The 19,858-nt window shown below is 35.6% G+C and overlaps 1 protein-coding gene across 1 annotated transcript in view; it reads left to right on the top strand.

Moving 5' to 3' along the window:
- Window positions 1–8,100: 8,100 nt before the first annotated feature.
- The window catches only part of LOC138698694 (uncharacterized), a 72,445-nt gene continuing 60,687 nt past the window's right edge, over window positions 8,101–19,858 (top strand). Inside the window, exons 1-2 of the mRNA XM_069824879.1 lie at window positions 8,101–8,427; window positions 8,548–8,965. Coding sequence (XP_069680980.1) covers window positions 8,392–8,427; window positions 8,548–8,965 — 454 coding nt within the window. The 5' untranslated portion in view covers window positions 8,101–8,391. The remainder of the gene's footprint in view (window positions 8,428–8,547; window positions 8,966–19,858) is intronic.

The raw sequence follows: 19,858 nt of genomic DNA, 5'->3' as shown, positions 1-19,858 counted from the left end.
TACTCATTGAGTACGAATATTACAAATATGCCAAGCATATTACTGTGTTATTTGAAGTTTGTTCAGCTAAGTTATATTCGAAAATTGTCTGTGTTTTGCTATGTGAAGAACTCTGTACCAACAGGTCGTATCTTTATAGGTTAAGGTAAATGTCAAAGTTCTCTCATATAACAAGCAATGCTATGTTAAAAGTGGCGAATTGCATTTTCCGACTCTCGAATGATGTGACCCGAAATGTAAAATAATTTCATGCATTGTTTCACTTACCAAGCATTACTGATATAGGCCTAATGAAAATGTGAACGACGTGATGTAAACATTGAAGATAATGTTGTTACTGTTTTCCCTTTCTCTTTTAGAAAATACCGACAAAAGTAATGAATTATCTTCATGCTGTACTTATTAGGTAATTAATGTGTATTTGTCTGTATTTTAGACCTGTGTATTGTTACGTAATTATCAGTGAATTAGGTTAGAGAACTTAACAAGGTTAGTATGAGATTAGGTAATGCACCTCAAACTGGTAACTAATAATGGCTGCTGCGAAATAGGCTGAGGTGGTTATCGTATGAATCAAATTATATCTAGAATATCTAGTTTTATTATATACGGATATGTAAAGTTTTTTTTAGCATGTGTTTGTAATTTTGTGAGGATATGTCTAGCAATATTGTCCAGTAGTGGCTTCACAAGTTTTCCCAAAAGAAAGAGGGACATTTCCTCATCTTTACATGTGTCGCACTTCAGTTCTTGCGAAAATCTTTGCTTCAGAAAAGAATACTACAGCGTTTATTATTACTATGCTCAATAGATTAATCAGTAGGCCTATAGAAATGTTTTCACCATTGCAAGAAAAAAATCGCGTAATAATTATACTTCTCAATTATTGTTACGTTCGTATTTTTTTAGAGAGGGAAAAGTTACGCCTTCTTGCAAATGCTTAATTATGAATTCAAGGAAATTAAAGATAATGCAGTACCTTAATTAGTTGCAATATCTTATTTAATAACAATATTAATAATATTAGGTGAAAAGGGTAGGCTATAGTGCGTATATGTAAGATGTCAAGTTAATTTATTTCCGGAAATGTTTGGTGTACGAACTGAAGTACAGAGCAGACAGTCCCTCAGTTTATATGTAATATGTTTTAATATCAAGAATGACAGCCTTTTATTGTAATATAATTGAGGAGTAGAAGTTTGCAAATTACGTCTATTGTCCATAAAATATTGTACGAAGCATTTAATAAGCAATGGTGAGTCCTTTAAATGTGCCAAATGGCAATGTCTTTTAAGTGTTCTGCTATGAATATATAGGGCAGAACAGCGCTCCGAGCGGCGGAATTGGCATTACGAGGGAACTACTTCAGACTCGTTTTTCAAGCTCTATGCGCCAGCTTGTGTAATCTCGTAAGCAACGCTTAAAACAGTGGACAATTGACTCTGATTAGAGCAGTCACTTGTTTCATCAAAAACAATGGCCACAAAAGGTGTTCCTTCTATTTCAGATTTTATGTTCTTTATCATAATCCCACTTATAGCAAATATTAAGTCATTCTGAATTGCAGGAGAAGTACCACGAAATACTGTTGAACTCTCAAGATGATTGGCCAGTAAATGGTCAAATTCACTTAAGGAACTTAAATATTCAATATAATTTCCTCTATTGTCTGATTCCACACTCTCATTATGACCCCGAAAAACCAATTCTTGTTTTCCTAGAAAGCAGACTGCGTTAATAAGACGCAGTAAAATCTCCCGATGTTTTTTCACAAGATCATTGTGTTGATTGATGTGTAGAGCTTTTTGCTTATCTAGCTGTAAATCAATTCTTGTCCTCCCAAAGTTTGCAAAGTTCATGCTACTACAAATATGAGCTTTTGATTTGTCGTGTTTTAGGACTGCCGTTCGAAGGGAGTTCATATTAGAAAACCCCTCATTTTACCACACATTAGTTTCGCGGGCTAAATAACAAACATGGCCAGCAAAATAGTTTGGACAGTTTAGAACTACCACACAACCAATTCCACTTACCATATGATGTTGAAGTGAAATGGCGTGTGTATTCACGCTGTTTTTCTTTTACGTCCATGGACAAATTTAACTCAGGAGTTGGTCTTTCCATTTTCACAATTTCAACTTTCTCGTTGTATGTACGACGGTTAAAAGGCACTTTTAATAAACCTTCTATTACACAGTCATTTTCAACACAAACCTCTCCAGAAACTTGTTCTGCTATATTTTTCACAATATCACTTAATCGGGAAATTAAAAACTTAATAATTAACAATTAATATAACTCTTAGACACTCGAACAAATCACAAATTTAAAATACTGCACTGCAAGAACACAATCACATTCATGAGCGAGCGTACTAAGCGTATTGTTGCTTCGCGCCTTCGAAGAAACCGATCACGAGAGCGGCAACTCACCCGCCTACACTGCACGATGGAAACAGAAGGGGAGGGGGACGGGCAGTTGTGCGACAGGACAGCGTTAGCGGAACGGTCACAGGCTACCTCACGTAGCAGCGGTTTCTCCAGCGATGCCGCCTTGACAACTTGTTTCTTTTCGAGAGCAGAGAGCGCATATAAATCTAACGATTACCTTAATTTTAATTACTGTGGTAAAACTAATAATACAAAATTATTACATTATGTTATATTATAATTTTTTTTTCTGTAGTAATTTCCTTGGGCTATCGCCTGTAGCCCCGGTAGTCCGCAAAATACGCCCCTGGTTTACAATCAGTTTTGCTGTCCTCGTCTACAAAAAAATGTTAATATATGCTTGGCAAAACAGTGGACACAATAAAGGAAGAAAAATAAACTCTTTCAGACACTGTTGTGTGTGGGAAATAGTGTATGTTGTGTCGATGAGTGTGAAGAAGTAGCCATTATAAGTTGCCTGTATTGTAAAAAGATGCTGTGTCCTGAACATTTCTTGGTGAACTCGCATTATCATGCATGAACATGACAGGTGATTTCACCCTAAATATGATCCATTTCGTCTTAATTGCAAATGTGAACATATTCCACTTCTATATTTCTAACAGGGATGGAAGAAAGAAGTTTCCTCGCCTCTAATGTTCTCTGCTAGTAGGTTATGAGCAAGCTGCGTGCAAGAACGACATGCAATCCAGATTTTTAAAATTGCTGTATTTTCACAAGTATGCAATTCCGAAACGAGAGACCTTAAATCAGTCTACATTAACACTTTCAGCCAAATCCATCATGCCCTTCTGAAAACCCTCCCTTGTAAGGGATAGTGCTACTGGAGCTAAATGACAGCAATGAGCAGTATGGGATGAAGATAAATGCAAATAAGACGAAGCCCATGCTCTAGGAAGAAAAATAAAGAAGGTAAACTTGCGAATTCTAAATGAGGCTATAGAGCAAGTGGACAGCTTCAGATATTTGGGGTGTAGCCTACTATAATCAGTAACATGAACTGCTGTCAGGAAGTCAAAAGGGGAATAACAATGGCCAAGGAAGCTTTTAATAGAGAAAGGAACCGAACATAATCAGCGGACATCTGCAAAAAGAACTAAAGAAGAGACTAGTGAAGTGCGACATTGTATGGGGCAGAAACATGGCATTTTGACGAGTGAAGAGAAGTGAATAGAAGCATTTGAATTATGAACATGGAGAAGAATATAAGATGCGAAGTGGATAGACAGAATAAGAAACGAAGTTGTGTTGGAAAGGGTGGGCGAAGAAAGAATGATGCTGAAACTGATCAGGAAGAGGAAAAGGAATTGGTTGGGTCACTGGTTGTGAAGAAACTGCCTATTGAGGATGTACTGGAAGGAATGGTGAGTGGGAGAAGAGTTTGGGGGAGAAAAAGATATCAGATGGTAGATGACATTAAGATGTACCGGTATGGATCATATGCGGAGACAAATAGAACGACAGAAAATAGGGAAAGATTGGAGAAAGCTGGGTTTGCAGTGAAAGACAACACTATGAACAGTGGCGGCTCGTGAACTTGTGGATTGGGAGAGCTGCAGTAGATTTCGGTACATACAAATTTCACTTCTTGATACTATTACTAATAAGTATAGGACAAAAATAAATGCACTACATATCGAAAAACCAAAACTTCCTGACTTAGTTGGGAGATGTCTGAGAGACCATTTGCTAATCCCTAAGAAAAACTAATACCATCGATTTCAGTCTGAATTTCAGATCGGCAGACACTCAACTTACAATCTACCAGTTCATTCTGAATTGTCTTAGAATAACTTTAAACAGTGGCATGTTCCAAATGATTTTTGAGAGGCTCGTTTTGATTACTCACGAACTGTAGCAACCCACGAAACACATCAGGGTCCTTCGAATAATTTTTTCATCATGTCCCCTAAGGGGAAGTTCATATTGGCCACAAAATTTGATACAATCAATATTTTTTAAAAAATAATTTCACGTTTTTTTTTCACTTCTTGATTATGTTTGAGAATGTTTGTTCTGTTCGTTTCACTTAATTGCACAGCACTATAAGTTGCGTAACATAGCCAATGAAACAACATTTTTCAGGTGAGACTGCGAAGATTCGTGCATTTTGCTTTTTAGGTGCAAATGTTCTAAATCTGTCACACCACTCCTAGTCCATGCAGCATCACCACCGAAGAGGAGGCAAGGAAAACAAAATACAGATTTTTTTTGTTCACATCCACGTAACCACAAATGCTTAGTGTAAATTTCATTGTTATATTTCCTTACATATAAGCACTATTTCGGCTGGATGAAGCTTGAGTAAGATTTTAGTCGGGTAACGGACGACCATTTAATTTCACTTCATTACATCAATCTTCTCCGCGAGGGAAAGTTAAGAAAAATAAAATTTCACACACTCATGCTTGCACATTTGCATTGGTTAAGTTACGGCATTAAGACGTCATACCAAAGCAACACTCAGATATACTGATGGTCAACAATTTTCTAAAACTGGAAAAGAAGTCTCTTTCGTATTTTACGTGCTATTACAAAAGGATTCTACTCGTGCAATCATTTTGAGTTAAGGCAAATATTAGATTCTGCTGGAGGCTGGATATATACGTAATAATATATTAATTTCGTTATATTAACTCGATAAGATTCTACAACATTAAGTATGTGAAAAGAAAATAAAAATTTTGTCATTAAGTTTCAAGGGAATAGAGAATCCATTTGACGCAGTATTACAATAGCGGTGTGAGAGGAGAGGAAAGATCCCTTGTGGCCTGGTTTGCAAGTCACTGCAGCGAGATATGGGTTTTAAACAGCGGCAGTTTCCCTCTGCTTCCCTTCACCTCTCTACCCCCTGACCAAACAAGACACACTCTGTATGAGCTGACAACCCTGCAGATCCCAGGACGACTTTGAATGCAGTGTCAATTCCAGTATATTCGACGCGCAAAAAGATTATGCATAAGATAATAGTACATATTCCCGGCCAGACGAAATAAAAAGCATTTACCAATAAAAGCTGTAACAATTCTTCTACAAATTGAAATATATATTATTTTTATCTTCGTGTCAAAGCCAAAGACGTTTTATAGTTTAACCACAGTCTAATATATACAGTCGCGCAACTTCAACACTTTTTTTTTTGCCAACATTCACGACACTAGCGCTAAAGCGGCAGGCAAGGCACTGGTCATAGGGTTGATACAGCCAGCACGTGCTTTAAAGGTATGCGAGATGTTATAATAACGTTTTAATCATGCGTCGGAATAAAGGCAATGTGTGCAATGACGAAAATTGCAGTAACAACAAGTTTAAGTCTCCGAATTTGTCGTTCTTCAGATTCCCTAAAGACCAAGAGAAAATCATAACTCAGTCATAACCTATAATTCACGCTGTAGGTAGCCCAAGAGGACTAATAATATATAGGTCTCTTGAGGTAGCCTACGTATTGTGTTCTATAAAACATTTATTAGTTATCAGTTACCTATTTGTATGTCAGGAAGGAGAGTTTAAATAAAAACAAAGTAAATACCTGTTACAGTATATTTTTGTTTTGCAGAGATCATGCGTAAATGTGTAACCATTCCGATTGTGGATAATGTATCTACAGTTTTTTATGCAAGTAATTCCATAATTTTTGTATTCGTGTTTTTTTCTTTATATTTTTCAAAAGTTGAATGTTATATTGCATTCAAGTAGGGATTATGGTGTTAATTTTTTCAAGAATTCATGGCGTATTATAATCGTTTTGCAAAATATTCACTTCTTGAATAAATCCAGATTTTATCGATAAATTTCTGATGTGTTAGTGTAAATTCATGTGGCAGACGCATTAGGTTCTCAAGAAATAAAAGAGCCTTTTAAAATTTAATATAAAAAGCAATCTCTTCTGTAATAATTTGCATGACTGTTATTGGTGTTGATTTTACATTACCAGTGATTATTTGAGCCGTTCAGGACAGAAGTGGTATAAGTCAAAATTAGGTAATGAGGTTTAAAGTAAAAATTCTGTAAAATACAGCGCAAAGTAGCAATTAATATATCCTTCGTGCTATTCACTGACTACTAGTAGTTTAAATAAATTCAATATTAACTGCTACTTTGCGCTGTATTTTACAGAATGTTTACTTTAACCCTCATTACCCATTTTTGACTTACACCACTTCTGCTCTGAAAATAAAATTAGGCCTACATTTTCTGAGTTAATTGAAGTTACAATTTTTTCAACGAAGTTGTGTATCCATTTCTTTCTCATCTACGTCATAATAACAGTAAGTGCATGTAAATTACGTATTATATAGGTAGGGTAAGTTAAAATTAAGCTTATGTGTGAAAACTGGAAATGTAATGTAAAATGCGGTAAACTTTCCATAAAAATTTAAACTATAATATCAGCACTATTAGCGACTCAAAGTAATAATAAAAAACATTGAAAAATAATTAACTTCATAAATCAATGTCCGTCAAATTAAGGTTTAAATCTTCCCCTTTTTTATTTTTAAGTTTACCTCAGCGGCCGAGTTTACCCCAATTTGCGATATGGTAAATAGTTCATTTCTCAGGAAATAGGGAGAGGAGTTCACCACGCGATGTACCCTACGAGATATGCCCTACAATTTTGACTCTTCTCACAGGAAATATAGAGTTCCAATGGTTTATAAATATATTTAGGAATGAATTGAATTAACCGTCCACGTACAAACAATTATATTATTTCAAACCATGATACGTGATCAGGGCCATGATTCAGTTGTAAGGAGCAGAAAGAATTACGTTTATTACCAGCTTCTGAAACTTGTAGATTAACTGCGTGTGAAATTCTTCCAGGATTCTAAAGTAGAATTAGTAAGAACCATATACACTTATTGTATAGCATAAAAATATAAAATAAATTACGCAAAACTCGTTTTCTGATGTGTTATCATATGTAGTATTCACATTTTTAACTTGCCTGCCGCTAGAGGGCTACTGTCGCGCCAGCTGTCAAATGTTGGCATATTTTATACGTATGAGTTGCGTGACTGTGTCTATTAGACTGTGGTTTAACCGTTAAAGCAGTGAGTGCTGCAGCTCCGCAGCTCTTATGGACGAGCCGCCCCTGACTATGTATGAATGAAGCGTTTGTGAATAAATATGAAATAAAATGATTTCAATTCATATCTCTGATTTTCAAGCAATAGGCTATAAGTTATGTCAGGAAACACAATAAAACATATTTCTGTGATTCCTTAACTCCTTCTAACCCAAATTAAATTTACAATCAATCCATGTTGAAACAAATAGCTGTATTCATATTAATAGTCCTCTTGATTAGGACCAATTCAGTGACCAAGTTACGGAAGTGGCAACATTTGAAACAAAACTATATTGATGAAAATGTATTGAAATAGAAGTTATCCAGCAAAATTTACCTTCATATGTAACACACAAGTATATAAATGTTTTAAAGATATTGCCATATGGTATCTATAGGTAAGAAAGGGTTAACATAATATATGATTGCTCCATATTATATATTCAGTACCCACAATCTTAGCGGAATGTAGCAGAATTTTGGCAACTCCGTAACAGATTTCGTGTTTCTGGAGTTGGGCACTCTGTTCCATACAAAACTTTGGCATTGTCGCCAATTCAGCTGTTTTCTCGCTAGGTCTGGCGTTTTTTAGTGTTAGTTTAGCTAGTAAAATTGATGAAATTTGTATTGTTGATATAGGAATTTAGCGGGGATTTTAGTAGTCACAGCGGCAAGATAATCTCATTTACATTGACAATATAGTAATTTACAATGTTGTCATATCTGCCAGTGCAGAAACAGTTTTCGTAGCGGGATTTTAAGAATCGAGTTGGCGACACCGACGTGCAGTTTAAAGATGCAGGCGGTATTGGTGTACTTGTGATTATATGGATATGTATATTTTGTATTTTGCATTATATATCTTCAGATATGTTTGAATTAGACGGCGATTTTGATTTGGATGAGGTATATTATTACACATTGATTTGTAACATGTAATTCTTAGAATTTTTCTTATTTAGGCCTACGTGAAGGGATTGTTTTGCAAAATTATTAAGTACAAAATATTTTTCTTTTCTTTTATAGGATTTTCTGAAAGGAGCATTTGAATCAGATTCCGAATGTACAAAAGTAATTCCAGAAAATGCAATTAATGGAACGAAACGCACTTCCTCGGAAGAAGAATCTAAATCAACGAAGAAACACAAACCTAGCAGTGGACAACATAGTTTGCAGTTGAATACTGCAATCTGTGAAAATCTAAGGGATGTCAATATAAGTATTAGGCCTATTAGTGAGAATGATGAATTTCGAGCGTCTAGTAGTAGAGCCAATATGTCTACATATAATTTTATTACGGCAGGGACAGCTAGCCGTGTCAGTGCCAGCACATCGCCCGAAATTATAAGTGAAAAATGCCCTTCTCATATGAGCACTCAAGATATGTTCGAATCTACAGAAAATATCAATGATAGTGTAAGGTTCAAGAATCAGCATAGCCAAGGTAATACAGCTTTACTAAAAGCTTTTATACTGTATAAGTAGGCTTCTTTATATAAAATTATGGGGCGGGGGGGAAGGAAGCCATTATCCGATCATAAAATGCATGTAAGGTGTTGCCTGGATTATCTTCAGAGAAATCTTGTAGAAATGTGCGTGTGATCGCGCGCCCTAAATACTGCATCACCAAATCTAGCAGATACTCATACACGTTAAATTGTTCATCTACACCTCGAACAAATATGGCCAGTTGTGCTGTATTGTTGATGACAAAACTTTCATCCACTGCTTGCGAAGAATGTACTAAGTTCCTCAATTTTATATCTATCTGTGTTGTTACATTGACAGAAAATAATTCAAGTTTTCTTGTAATTGTCGGACGAGAGAGAGAGACAGTTTTTTAAAATTATCAACTTTTTGTGGATATAAAATGTCAGCGACTTTAATGATACCGGTACAAGTTTTTATAAAGTCCTCCTGAAAAGACGTAAGATTCTTTGAAATCTCCAATTTTTTCTTTCAGTCATGGTTTGTGTATTTTTTTTTACTGCTTCACGTCTATCTTTCAGTTCCAACAATTTTTTGGCTCGATTTAGACCTGTAAGTTGAAGTTATGTCACTTAAAATATTAAACTGAAATTAGCGAATACAAGACATTTATTTCTGCTTCATACCACCACCAGTACACGATAGCCACGACTATACTAAGTATGACATAATGGAATGCAATTTCATATGATGTGATATAACATTGTAATGTAATATAATAATGTATGTAATATAATATAATTCATACTTTGGAATGCTTTGTATTCTGAATGACATTAAATTGTAATGCCATTTTATATTGCACTGCATGATTCCCTGAAGTACTTTACAACAAATGACATTGCACATTGTCACCATATACAAGACAAAAATACTCTTCTTCCCACTGTGCACGAAATTTTCTCTTTCTTGAGGTACATGGCTTGGAGAGCGACATTGTAATCTGGCATGTACATCAGCAATGAACATGTAGTCTACTGACTATTCAGACATCAACACAGAACGAGTAAGTGCTGGTGTGGAGTCGAAGCATATAAGTGCAGTGTGCATGTAAACAGATTCGCAACTGATCGCAGTTCATAATTTGATCATCTATGATGTATGGTATTTCTGTATTATTGCAATACCACATTAAGGTACAAATGTATAGCGATGCCAATTTCGCACTGGAATAAGGATGGAAAGTTGCTGTGAAAGTGGTGGCCGACAGACAGGCGGGATCGCATGCCTTGGGTGTAAGCTTTTTGGTAGGTACATAGATAGAAAATGAGTTTTTGCAAGGTCTTGTATGAGGTATAGGTTAGGTTTGGTTAGTTTAGGCTTTTGGTATGCCTTACATATTTTGATTCGTAGGTGAATATAGATACAAATCTGGGTTATCTCCCAATGACCGAAGTATTATTAGGGAGAACGTGCGCAAGGTACCACGTGAAACAAATTAAGCATATATGATTGTAGCGATGAGAGAAAGACTCCTATCTTGTATTAGAAAAGCAAATAAGTTGTAATGGTTTCATGTATGAAATCGTGGACGTAGTTTATAGATTTAACACCAGAGTCGCGTTCAAACGATGCTGTGGATACCCATACTGCAAACAGAGTTCGAGCCCCATAAAAATGTAATTCAGTAGAGCAAGTATCAGTATGAAAGAATTGCAAGGAAAACGTCAAATTAGAATATGTAATAAGCCAATGACACGAAGTATAATTCCATACTTTCAACCCAGTGAGTGAGTATGTATGCTGAGTTTGAGCCGCGTACGATTATAACAGGCCTCTATACAGTAAATAACTTTAGGTCTGCAAAGGAAACGCAGGGATAATGACAAAATTAGCATACATAATGAGAATATCGATAGTTTGAACTCAAAGAGGGCATTATTTTCCGAGTTCGAAACTTGTACACTTTTAAGTCAATAGTATGTGGGCAATTCCATGGTTACAGACTAACATTTGTACAACATTAATAAACTTCTATATTCGTGCTTTGCATCTTAAGCACGTGATTTGCCATGAATTTGATATCAATTGGTAGAAAAGAACTTGCGCTTTGAAATAAGATGTTTACCTGCTGTATTTTAAGTAGTTTAAAAATTCTGGATCATCTTAAACATTTAGTTACAGACTAACAGAGAATGGACAAGATTATTCAATGGTTGAAATAAGTAGAAATTTCACTGCATAAAGTATCTTAGGACATGTGTTTTATACTTCACCTTGTAGAGTATATTCAATAGCAAAGGATACCATATCACATTATCAAAATAGATTACCTGTACATAATATATTTACTGGTATATTTGTTACAGACTAACAGATCATGGTTACAGACTAACATTTTTTGTCCACATTGTATTCACCTCAAATAAGTACAACATTTTTATTCAAATAACGACCTAAGTTTGAAGGTTAAAGAGGAAAACAGTTGTATAAAAGAACTTAAGTGAATATTTACAAGTTGTTCATTAAATGTATTAAATAATGCTATCAAAACTAACTAAACAATATGTAGAGTATAGTACCATACATTAATATATTAAATAAACAAACCACTAAAATTACATTAATGTTCTTGAACAAAACACAGATTATACTTTATTTCTCTTTACAAAGAGGGTTTTATTGTTCTTGAAGTCACAGTTACTGATCTTGAGATATCGAGACCTTGTAGATGACATTGGATATGGAGGTTCTGATAGACAGTAGAATATGTTGTCAGGATCAGCGTAAGCAATGTCATTAACTTCCTCAAATTGATTTAGCTCAGGATTCTTCTGATGAAGAAATTGGAACTTAATTTTGTCTTCTTCAACAGATGTGGTTCGGCCAATAAACCAGTACTGAAATCGTGGCCAATCCACTGCATACCAGTTTTCACATTTGATATGACACACTGGTTCTTTGGAGTTCTCAGTTGGTGTCACTGTTGGATTTACATCATGGAATGCTTCAGTTTTAAAGGCAAACAATGACCCCTCTTCTTCGGAAATTACTGATATTTTTGCAATGAAGGGTTGTTGTGCCCGGATGCAGTGAAGCTTATGTATGTCAGGGAGTTTCTCAATTCCATTCCACAAAATATCGAGGTCTTTTTTCTTGTTTTCAATGTCATTTCTGGAAATAAACAAGATGGTTGTCTTTCCTGATACAGCTCTTGCGCATTCAGAAAAAGATCTGGCATCAATGGGATCAAAACGACCTGCTCGCACACCATCAAATACATTCTGTTTCACTGTACCATCAATTCCATCAACTGCCCCTTTGCCATGAGAAGTGGCAAAGAAGTGCCAGTTAATGGGAACTGAAGCAGTAGTCGCCAAAGATAAAGTGAACCGCTGTTTAAAATGTTGAGCAGCTCCGTCAGAAAAAATATTAAGGATTCTGACATTTGGAGCAAAACTTTTAAGTTCATCAACAAGTACATTAACAAATTGTGCAACAGCATACTTGTCATGTGTCATATAGTCAGATACAATCACATAACTTTTCACCTTATCTTTGTACCAAAAGCATGCTGTGAACAAAGTTACTTGATCATGCGACCAATGTGCACTTTGCACCTTATTTTGATGGATGATGCTGTAGTTTTCGCTGAAGTCTACCTGGAGGAGAACTTCAGTTATCAGAAGCATTGTAAAGAAGCATTCTAAAATAAGTAGACTGCTTTTTCTTCACATAACAATAGAAGAGGTACTTTGGTGACATAACAGTTAATGCTTTAAGTGCATCGTTGACAGTAGAATCTTCAATACAGCGTTTTATCATTTTGCTTTCACTATCTCTTATCCATTGGTGGTACAGTAGTGGTTCAGAAAGTGTGTCTTCATCTGTGGTAGCTAAAAGTGTTTCGACTTTGTGTGTACATATGCTGCATTTCCTATTGACACACTCAGAATTTCCAATATCACAGACCATGAAATCCGTAATAGGTAAAAGATCTGGATAGAATTTTTTTAAAGCACTTACAAGCAATGCCATGTTCTCGTGATACATGCAGAGACATGCATTTGTAGGGGTCTTGCCTATAGGTAAACAAAACTTTGGCTGTAATTAAAAAAACTTGGACTTGCCGACTTTTACAGCATTCTCACCTACATTATCTGCTTGGAAGAGCTCAAAACACTCTCTTATGCTGTAGAGGAGGTAGCGGCGTTGAACTTTGCTTTTAGTACCATCATCATTGGTGACATTTATAAAGTCTTTTCGTCCAGGTGTCATACATGAAATATCATCACGTTGATAAAATTCTGTTACACGTTCTTTTGCTTCGTTTATCAATGCTGGAGTTCCTCTGATGACTTTATTTTTGTCTTCTGCAATTCCAAATGACTTTGCTAACTTCCTAACCACAGCTTTTTTCTTTCGAGGACTCTTTGGCAATGCCAGTTTAGCACGACTGACAGCCTTGTACAGTGACAGGTTAGAACCATATGCTGTTTTGCTTGGAGATGAAATTTCTTCTGAATCTCCATTATTAGGCACTTCACTTTGTTTGACTTGGCTTTTTCTTAATGCACGCAATTTTCGCATACTAATGCGTGCTTTCTCACGATCAATAGCTATTTGTTTTTTACTTCTCTTCGACCTTTCTGATGCTTTATGCACTCTATCCTTCTCACGAATTTCTTTCTTTTTAACATCACTTAATTTTGCCCTAAATGCTTTTACTTTCTCTTTCGATGTCTTAGCCATGTTACATGACCTAAAAAGGAACATAAAAATTGACTTGTTTCATTTTGCCTTTACTACTGTCTTTTACCCATGGCAAAGTTCATTTTGGATGTTTAGCCTCTGTTAGTCTGTAACCATAATAGATTGGACGATTTTTGGATTTGAAAATTTTTACTGCTATTGCTGTGTAGGTTAGATCCCACATTACAGTCAAAATGTAAATAAGTTCAAGTTGATAATTATTTATTTCACCAGATTTTCGCATACAAAGACAACAATTCGCCACAGCTATGTACTAAATTGAGGAGAGCCAAGGTATTTTTTTTTTTTCTTTTTGTAAAAGCCTAAGCCCATAATTTAGAAAAAATGAACATTGCTTTCAAACTCCTGAATTCTGCACCAAAGGAAACAAGGGACAGTACCGGTACTACAACCAATGCAATCAGCTCTGACCTGTTTTGTGGCCATAGATAATCACTGATACCTTAAGGGATCACTTTATTTTTAATCCTTCTCCTCAAAATAGAGAATTAATTAAAACCTCTGTGAAATAAATACATAGTGGAAGGAGATAGGTGACAGAATTTAAATGAAATAAGATACACCTAGTTGTCATACATGAAAAGGGGCCTCATAAAGAAAATTAAGCTCCGGGGCTCTGAAATTGTAAATCAGGCCCTGGGCCTTTATGAAGAAACTAATGTATAATGTTATACCTTATTGCATGACAACGTTTAGGAAAGTTGCGTTTCTCATTTCCCTAAATTTGATGAATAGAATAACGGTAGAATATTGAAAACGCATTGCATACACAATTAGTTTATAACACCAATACAAAAAAAAAAAAAAAGAAATAGTGTAATTAATAATGATGGGTTTTGGACATGATGTCCACCATAACAAAGTGTTTGCAAAGAAAGAGTGATTAATGCACAATGCTGCACAGGAAACAGTTTCATATGTACTAGCATTGAGGGACAAGTTAACAGTGGCGAAGCTAAGGTGTAAATACTGGGTTGGCTGAAAAAATCTGCTTACCTTATATATTTTTATACAGCAGATGTTTATCGGCTTTTATATCAAATGTCTTTGTGACACAGACCCTACAAGAAGATGATGATCACTCATTTCCACCCCCAAACAGATTAGGCCTATAGGTATAAGAATATAGGCCTAACTTAAGTGTAACAGAGCACCCTGTTAGCCAAGGATATATCTTATACCATGAATATTGAAATTTTCTATTTTGTCTGCCACAATCTGCTATTTTCATATGTAAATGTGATGTCAATGTCCTATCTTAGTGAGCCCATTTTGTTTCATATGACCTACTTGAAAACTGTTTTTATTTTAATTCTGCAAATAATGACCTCAATGAACTCTCTGTACGAGCGCTTTTACACAAAAGTAGTATGCATCACACAAACGCATGCAAGTTAACCCCACATCCTGCTACTGAGTTGTAGAGAATTGATACCCCCTCTTTACCAGCCTTCCCTCAAGCCTGTGAGCAAGAAGAAGCCACCTGCCACACTGCCAGGAACTCACACAATTTTGTATGGGAACATTTTGGTGTATGTATAATTTCCTGTGGAACAGATTTTCCGTATCCATTGCATTCACCTGACTTTAAATCACTCAATGCATATATATGGGGTGTGTTGAAGGAATCAATTTTTCGACAGAACCCAACGGCAATAATTTTATTGTGGAATTGCGAGGAAAAATCTTACAGTTTTTTCGCCACTTGCAAAACCTACATTTGCAAACAAGTTTCGAAATCTACGCGAACATTATGGGTAGGCTACTGTTTGGAACGTAATGGAAAGCATTTTGAACATGTTTGTTATAGAGAATGTTAGAGAAAAGTGAGTTATTTTCATATATATATATATATATATATATATATATTATAAATCTTGAGTTCAGTAAACATTTTCAGTACTGTTTGTTTAGGCTCATACTGTACTAATATTATTATTACAGCAATCGTCTTCTTCATCTAGTCTAATGCAGCCTGGTTGTGAGATCGTGTATGAAATAGGATAGGGTCTTTCCACTATTCTCTTTCACTACTGCTCACCATGGTTTCTCTTTTTATTCAACATCCTCTTTAATTTGAACTTCCCATCTAGATCTAGTCATCCAACAAGTTATTTTCCTCTTACTTCAATTTTTAGTGTCCTCTTAGTAATTTCGCTTCACCCATCCTCATAATATGTTCAAACCATGTAATTCTGCTCTCCTCCAATGTATCCTGCAACTTAGCAATTCCAAAAACATTTGTTTATACCTTCCTTTATTAACTGTAGCTTTATCTTCATGTTTTCTGTACTATATTTCTAAGGAATATCATCTCTGTCGCCTGAATCTTTTTTTGATCTATATTTTGTCATAGTTCAAGTTTCCAGTGTGTATGTAAAGACTGGTTTCAAAAATAAATTATAACTGATTTTTTTTGCACCTTTGATATATTCCATAGTAAACCTTTCACTTGCTGGTAAAATCTACCACTACAGTGTATTCGTCTAGAAAAAATATATATATAATATTATTGTATGTAATTAATATGATACTATTATTGCTGTATATAATTATTATTGTAGTAGATGTTGTAGTTACTAGTTCCATTATTATTAATGTTACTGCAATTACTAACAATGTTATTACTACCTGTATAATCAATTTTTTTTAATTTGGTTTATTTTACGATGCTTAATCAACTGCTGTGATTATCTGATGCCTGTGTGAAATGAAGTGATAAAGCCAGCGAAATGAGCCCAGGGTTTGGCACTGAAAATTACCCAGCATTAACTCGTAAATGGTTGGAGAAACACCCCTGAAAAATCGTCAGCCAGGGAACTAGGCCCAACAAGAAACTGAGCTCCAGTATGCTCGTTTCACGATGAGTCATCCTAACCTCGTAGCAATATTAATGAACTGTAAATCAAGATCTTAAATCAAATTACAAACGAATCAGATAATATTACTGCACAACACAAATTAAAGAGTACTTAAACATCTACATCACATCTCTTACACTGTCTAACATTGTTCAACACATCCCCCACCACACTAATATAAAATGTAGCTTAGTGAGTGAATAGTAAAACTATTTTGTAATTGTAGTTATAAGTTAGTTCAAAGTCGCAAAAAAGTGCACTGAAGCATTCCATAGTCAGCTAAATTTTTTCCCTATCTTTTTTACACTTTGTGTAAAATTCTTTTCCTTATTTTCTGAGCATGTATCTAAGGTCGAGGAAGAATATTTTTTCGCTTATCCATAGTACAATAGTAAACCTGTCTATCCACAGAGAATAGTTTAGACAGGCGCAACACTTCGCAGGATATTTTGCAGACTAGAGATTATAGGACAGAAGATGAGATAGGGAAGGAGTCGAGGCCCTATAAATAGGTACTATCTCAGGACTTGAGAAACCACGACAAACTCTAGTCAGTTTTAGAGATTACTTTTAGGTAATAAATGTTCTATTATACTTTTTGATATCTCACCCATTTTCATTTGACTGCCCCTCACATATGTTTTCCTTGTTTTGGAGGAAGGGGCCAGAGGCTTACGCTGCAGCCTGAGGCTTATTGTGCTTTACCTCTCTTGTTCTGTGAATGATATTTGTGGACGAATGATCATGCTCATGTAACATGTGTAGCATGCTACACTGCGAACTTAACCCATATTATGGTAGTGATGATAATGACATGAGAATAAAATGATAGCGAAATGTGTCTGAGGTCGAAGAAAAAAAAGGAATTAACATTTTTATCTGCCAGTCTACTATCTGGCCTGTCTCTGCCACCCTTTGTCCTTTGTCTGTCTTCGTTGTCCAATCTGTTCTCTTGGTTTTTTTCTGTGTGCTCTCAGGTCACTCTCTCTCTCTTATCTCTGTCCTCTCAATCCACTCTCTTTCCTGTCCACAGAAAATAATTCCATGACTGGATTTACACTGTGGCCTACTACGGTATGTGTATTTGCGCTGGGGACTTACGTTTACATGATCTGGAATTTTTTTTAGCAAATTCTACAAGGATCAAACTTGGAAAATAAATCCTAACTGGGTTCAAACTATGGCATGTTTGTATTCCTGTAGGAGAGATTGTAGTATTACATTCTGCAATTTCTTACATAATTCATACCTGTACTAACCTCTTATCAGTATACAGGGATTGAACTCGGGATATGTCGTCTCACTGATTTCAAACTAAGGCCTGTTACTATTTGGTCTAGGGACATTGTTTGCAAATTAGAAAAAATATGTAAAAAATTATAGTTTTCCACTCTCCCTTCATACACATACTATTGACTTAAAAGTGTACAAGTTTCGAATTCGGAAAATAATGCCCTCTTTGAGTTCAAACTATCGATATTCTCATTATGTATGCTAATTTTGTCATTATCCCTGCGTTTCCTTTGCAGACCTAAAGTTATTTACTGTATAGAGGCCTGTTATAGTTGTACGGGGCTCAAACTCAGCATACAATGCACTCACTGTGTTGAAAGTATGGAATTATACTTCGTGTCATTGGCTCATTATATATTCTAATTTGACGTTTTCCTTGCAATTCTTTCGTAATAATACTTGCTCTAAAGAATTACATTTTTACGAACTCTGTTTGCAGTATGGGTATCCAGAGCATCATTTGAACGCGACTCTGGTGCTAAATCTATAAACTACGTCCACGATTTCATACATGAAACCATTACAACTTATTTGCTTTTCTAATACAAGATAGCAGTCTTTCCCTCATCTCTACATGCATATATGCTTAATTTGTTTCATGTGGTACTTTGCGCACGTTCTCCATAATAATACATCAGTCACTGGGAGATAATCCATATCTACCTTCCTTTGGTAGCGCAATTGTAAAGAATTGGGCCTACTGTTTTTTCACCCCCCCCCCTCCCTCCCTGAAATTATAATAGCTGTTTTAATCTAGCCCTAAGCCCTTTAATGCTGTTCGAGTCAAGGAGCCAATTTTTAGTTAAATTTTGTAGGGAGGTTAGGCTACTTTTGCATATTGCTTTTTGGGCTTATATGCACAATACCAGAGCTGACATATTGGTAATTGTGTGGAAGTAGGGTTGCATATACAAAGTAAACAATAAGTACCGTATGGAATATTGCTAATACTTACTTACTGACTTTTAAAGAACATGGAGGTTCATTGCCGCCCTCACATAAGCCCGCCATAGGTCCCTAACCTGAGAAAAATCAATCCAGTCTCTATCATCATATCCCACCTCCCTCAAATCCATTTTAATATTATCTTCTCATCTACGTCTCGGCCTCCCCAAAGGTCTTTTTCCCTCCGGCCTCCCAACTAACACACTATATGCATTTCTGGATTCGCCCATACGTGCTACATGCCCTGTCCATCTCAAAGTCTGGATTTAATGTTCCTAATTATTTCAGGTGAAGAATACAATGTGTGCAGTTCTGTGTTGTGTAACTTTCTCCTTTCTCCTGTAACTTCATCCCTCTTAGCCCCAAATATCTTCCTAAGAACCTTATTCTCAAAACCCTCAATCTCTGTTCCTCTCTCAAAGTGAGAGTCCAAGTTTCACAACCATAAAGAACAACTGATAATATAACTGTTTTGTAAATTCTAACTTTCAGATTTTTTGACAGCATACTGGATGATAAAAGCTTCTCAACCGAATAATAACAGGCATTTCCCATATTTATTCTGTGTTTAATTTCCTCCCGAGTATCATTTATATTTGTTACTGTTGCTCCCAGGTATTTGAATTTTTCCACCTCTTCAGAGGATAAATTTCCTATTTTTATATTTTCATTTCGTACAATATTCTCGTCATGACACATAATCATATACCGGTACTTTGTCTTTTCGGGATTTACTTCCAAATCTATCTCATGGAATATTGCTAATAACCTCTTAAGTTTTAATTTTACAAAAACAAGTTTTATGTAACATCTGTTGGAGATAAGCCATCCATATGATACCAGTGTTCGAAAAAAGTTGTAGATATGAGATGGAACAGATCAGTCATGTAGGCCTAACTGTGAGAAAGACAATGGACTATTTCTGTGATAGACTGGGACATTGGTTGGCTGTGAATGATTCTCATTTTGAGCATCTGTGGTAAAGTTTGGTTAGTAATAGTGTTTTGTCTACTTTCAGGGCCTTCTCAACATGATTT

This window comes from Periplaneta americana, chromosome 1, assembly GCF_040183065.1.
Source record: "Periplaneta americana isolate PAMFEO1 chromosome 1, P.americana_PAMFEO1_priV1, whole genome shotgun sequence".
In the NCBI taxonomy this organism is placed as follows: Eukaryota; Metazoa; Arthropoda; class Insecta; order Blattodea; family Blattidae; genus Periplaneta; species Periplaneta americana.
The sequence above is the reverse complement of the archived record's forward strand: the minus strand, read 5'-3'. Positions and strand labels throughout refer to the sequence as shown.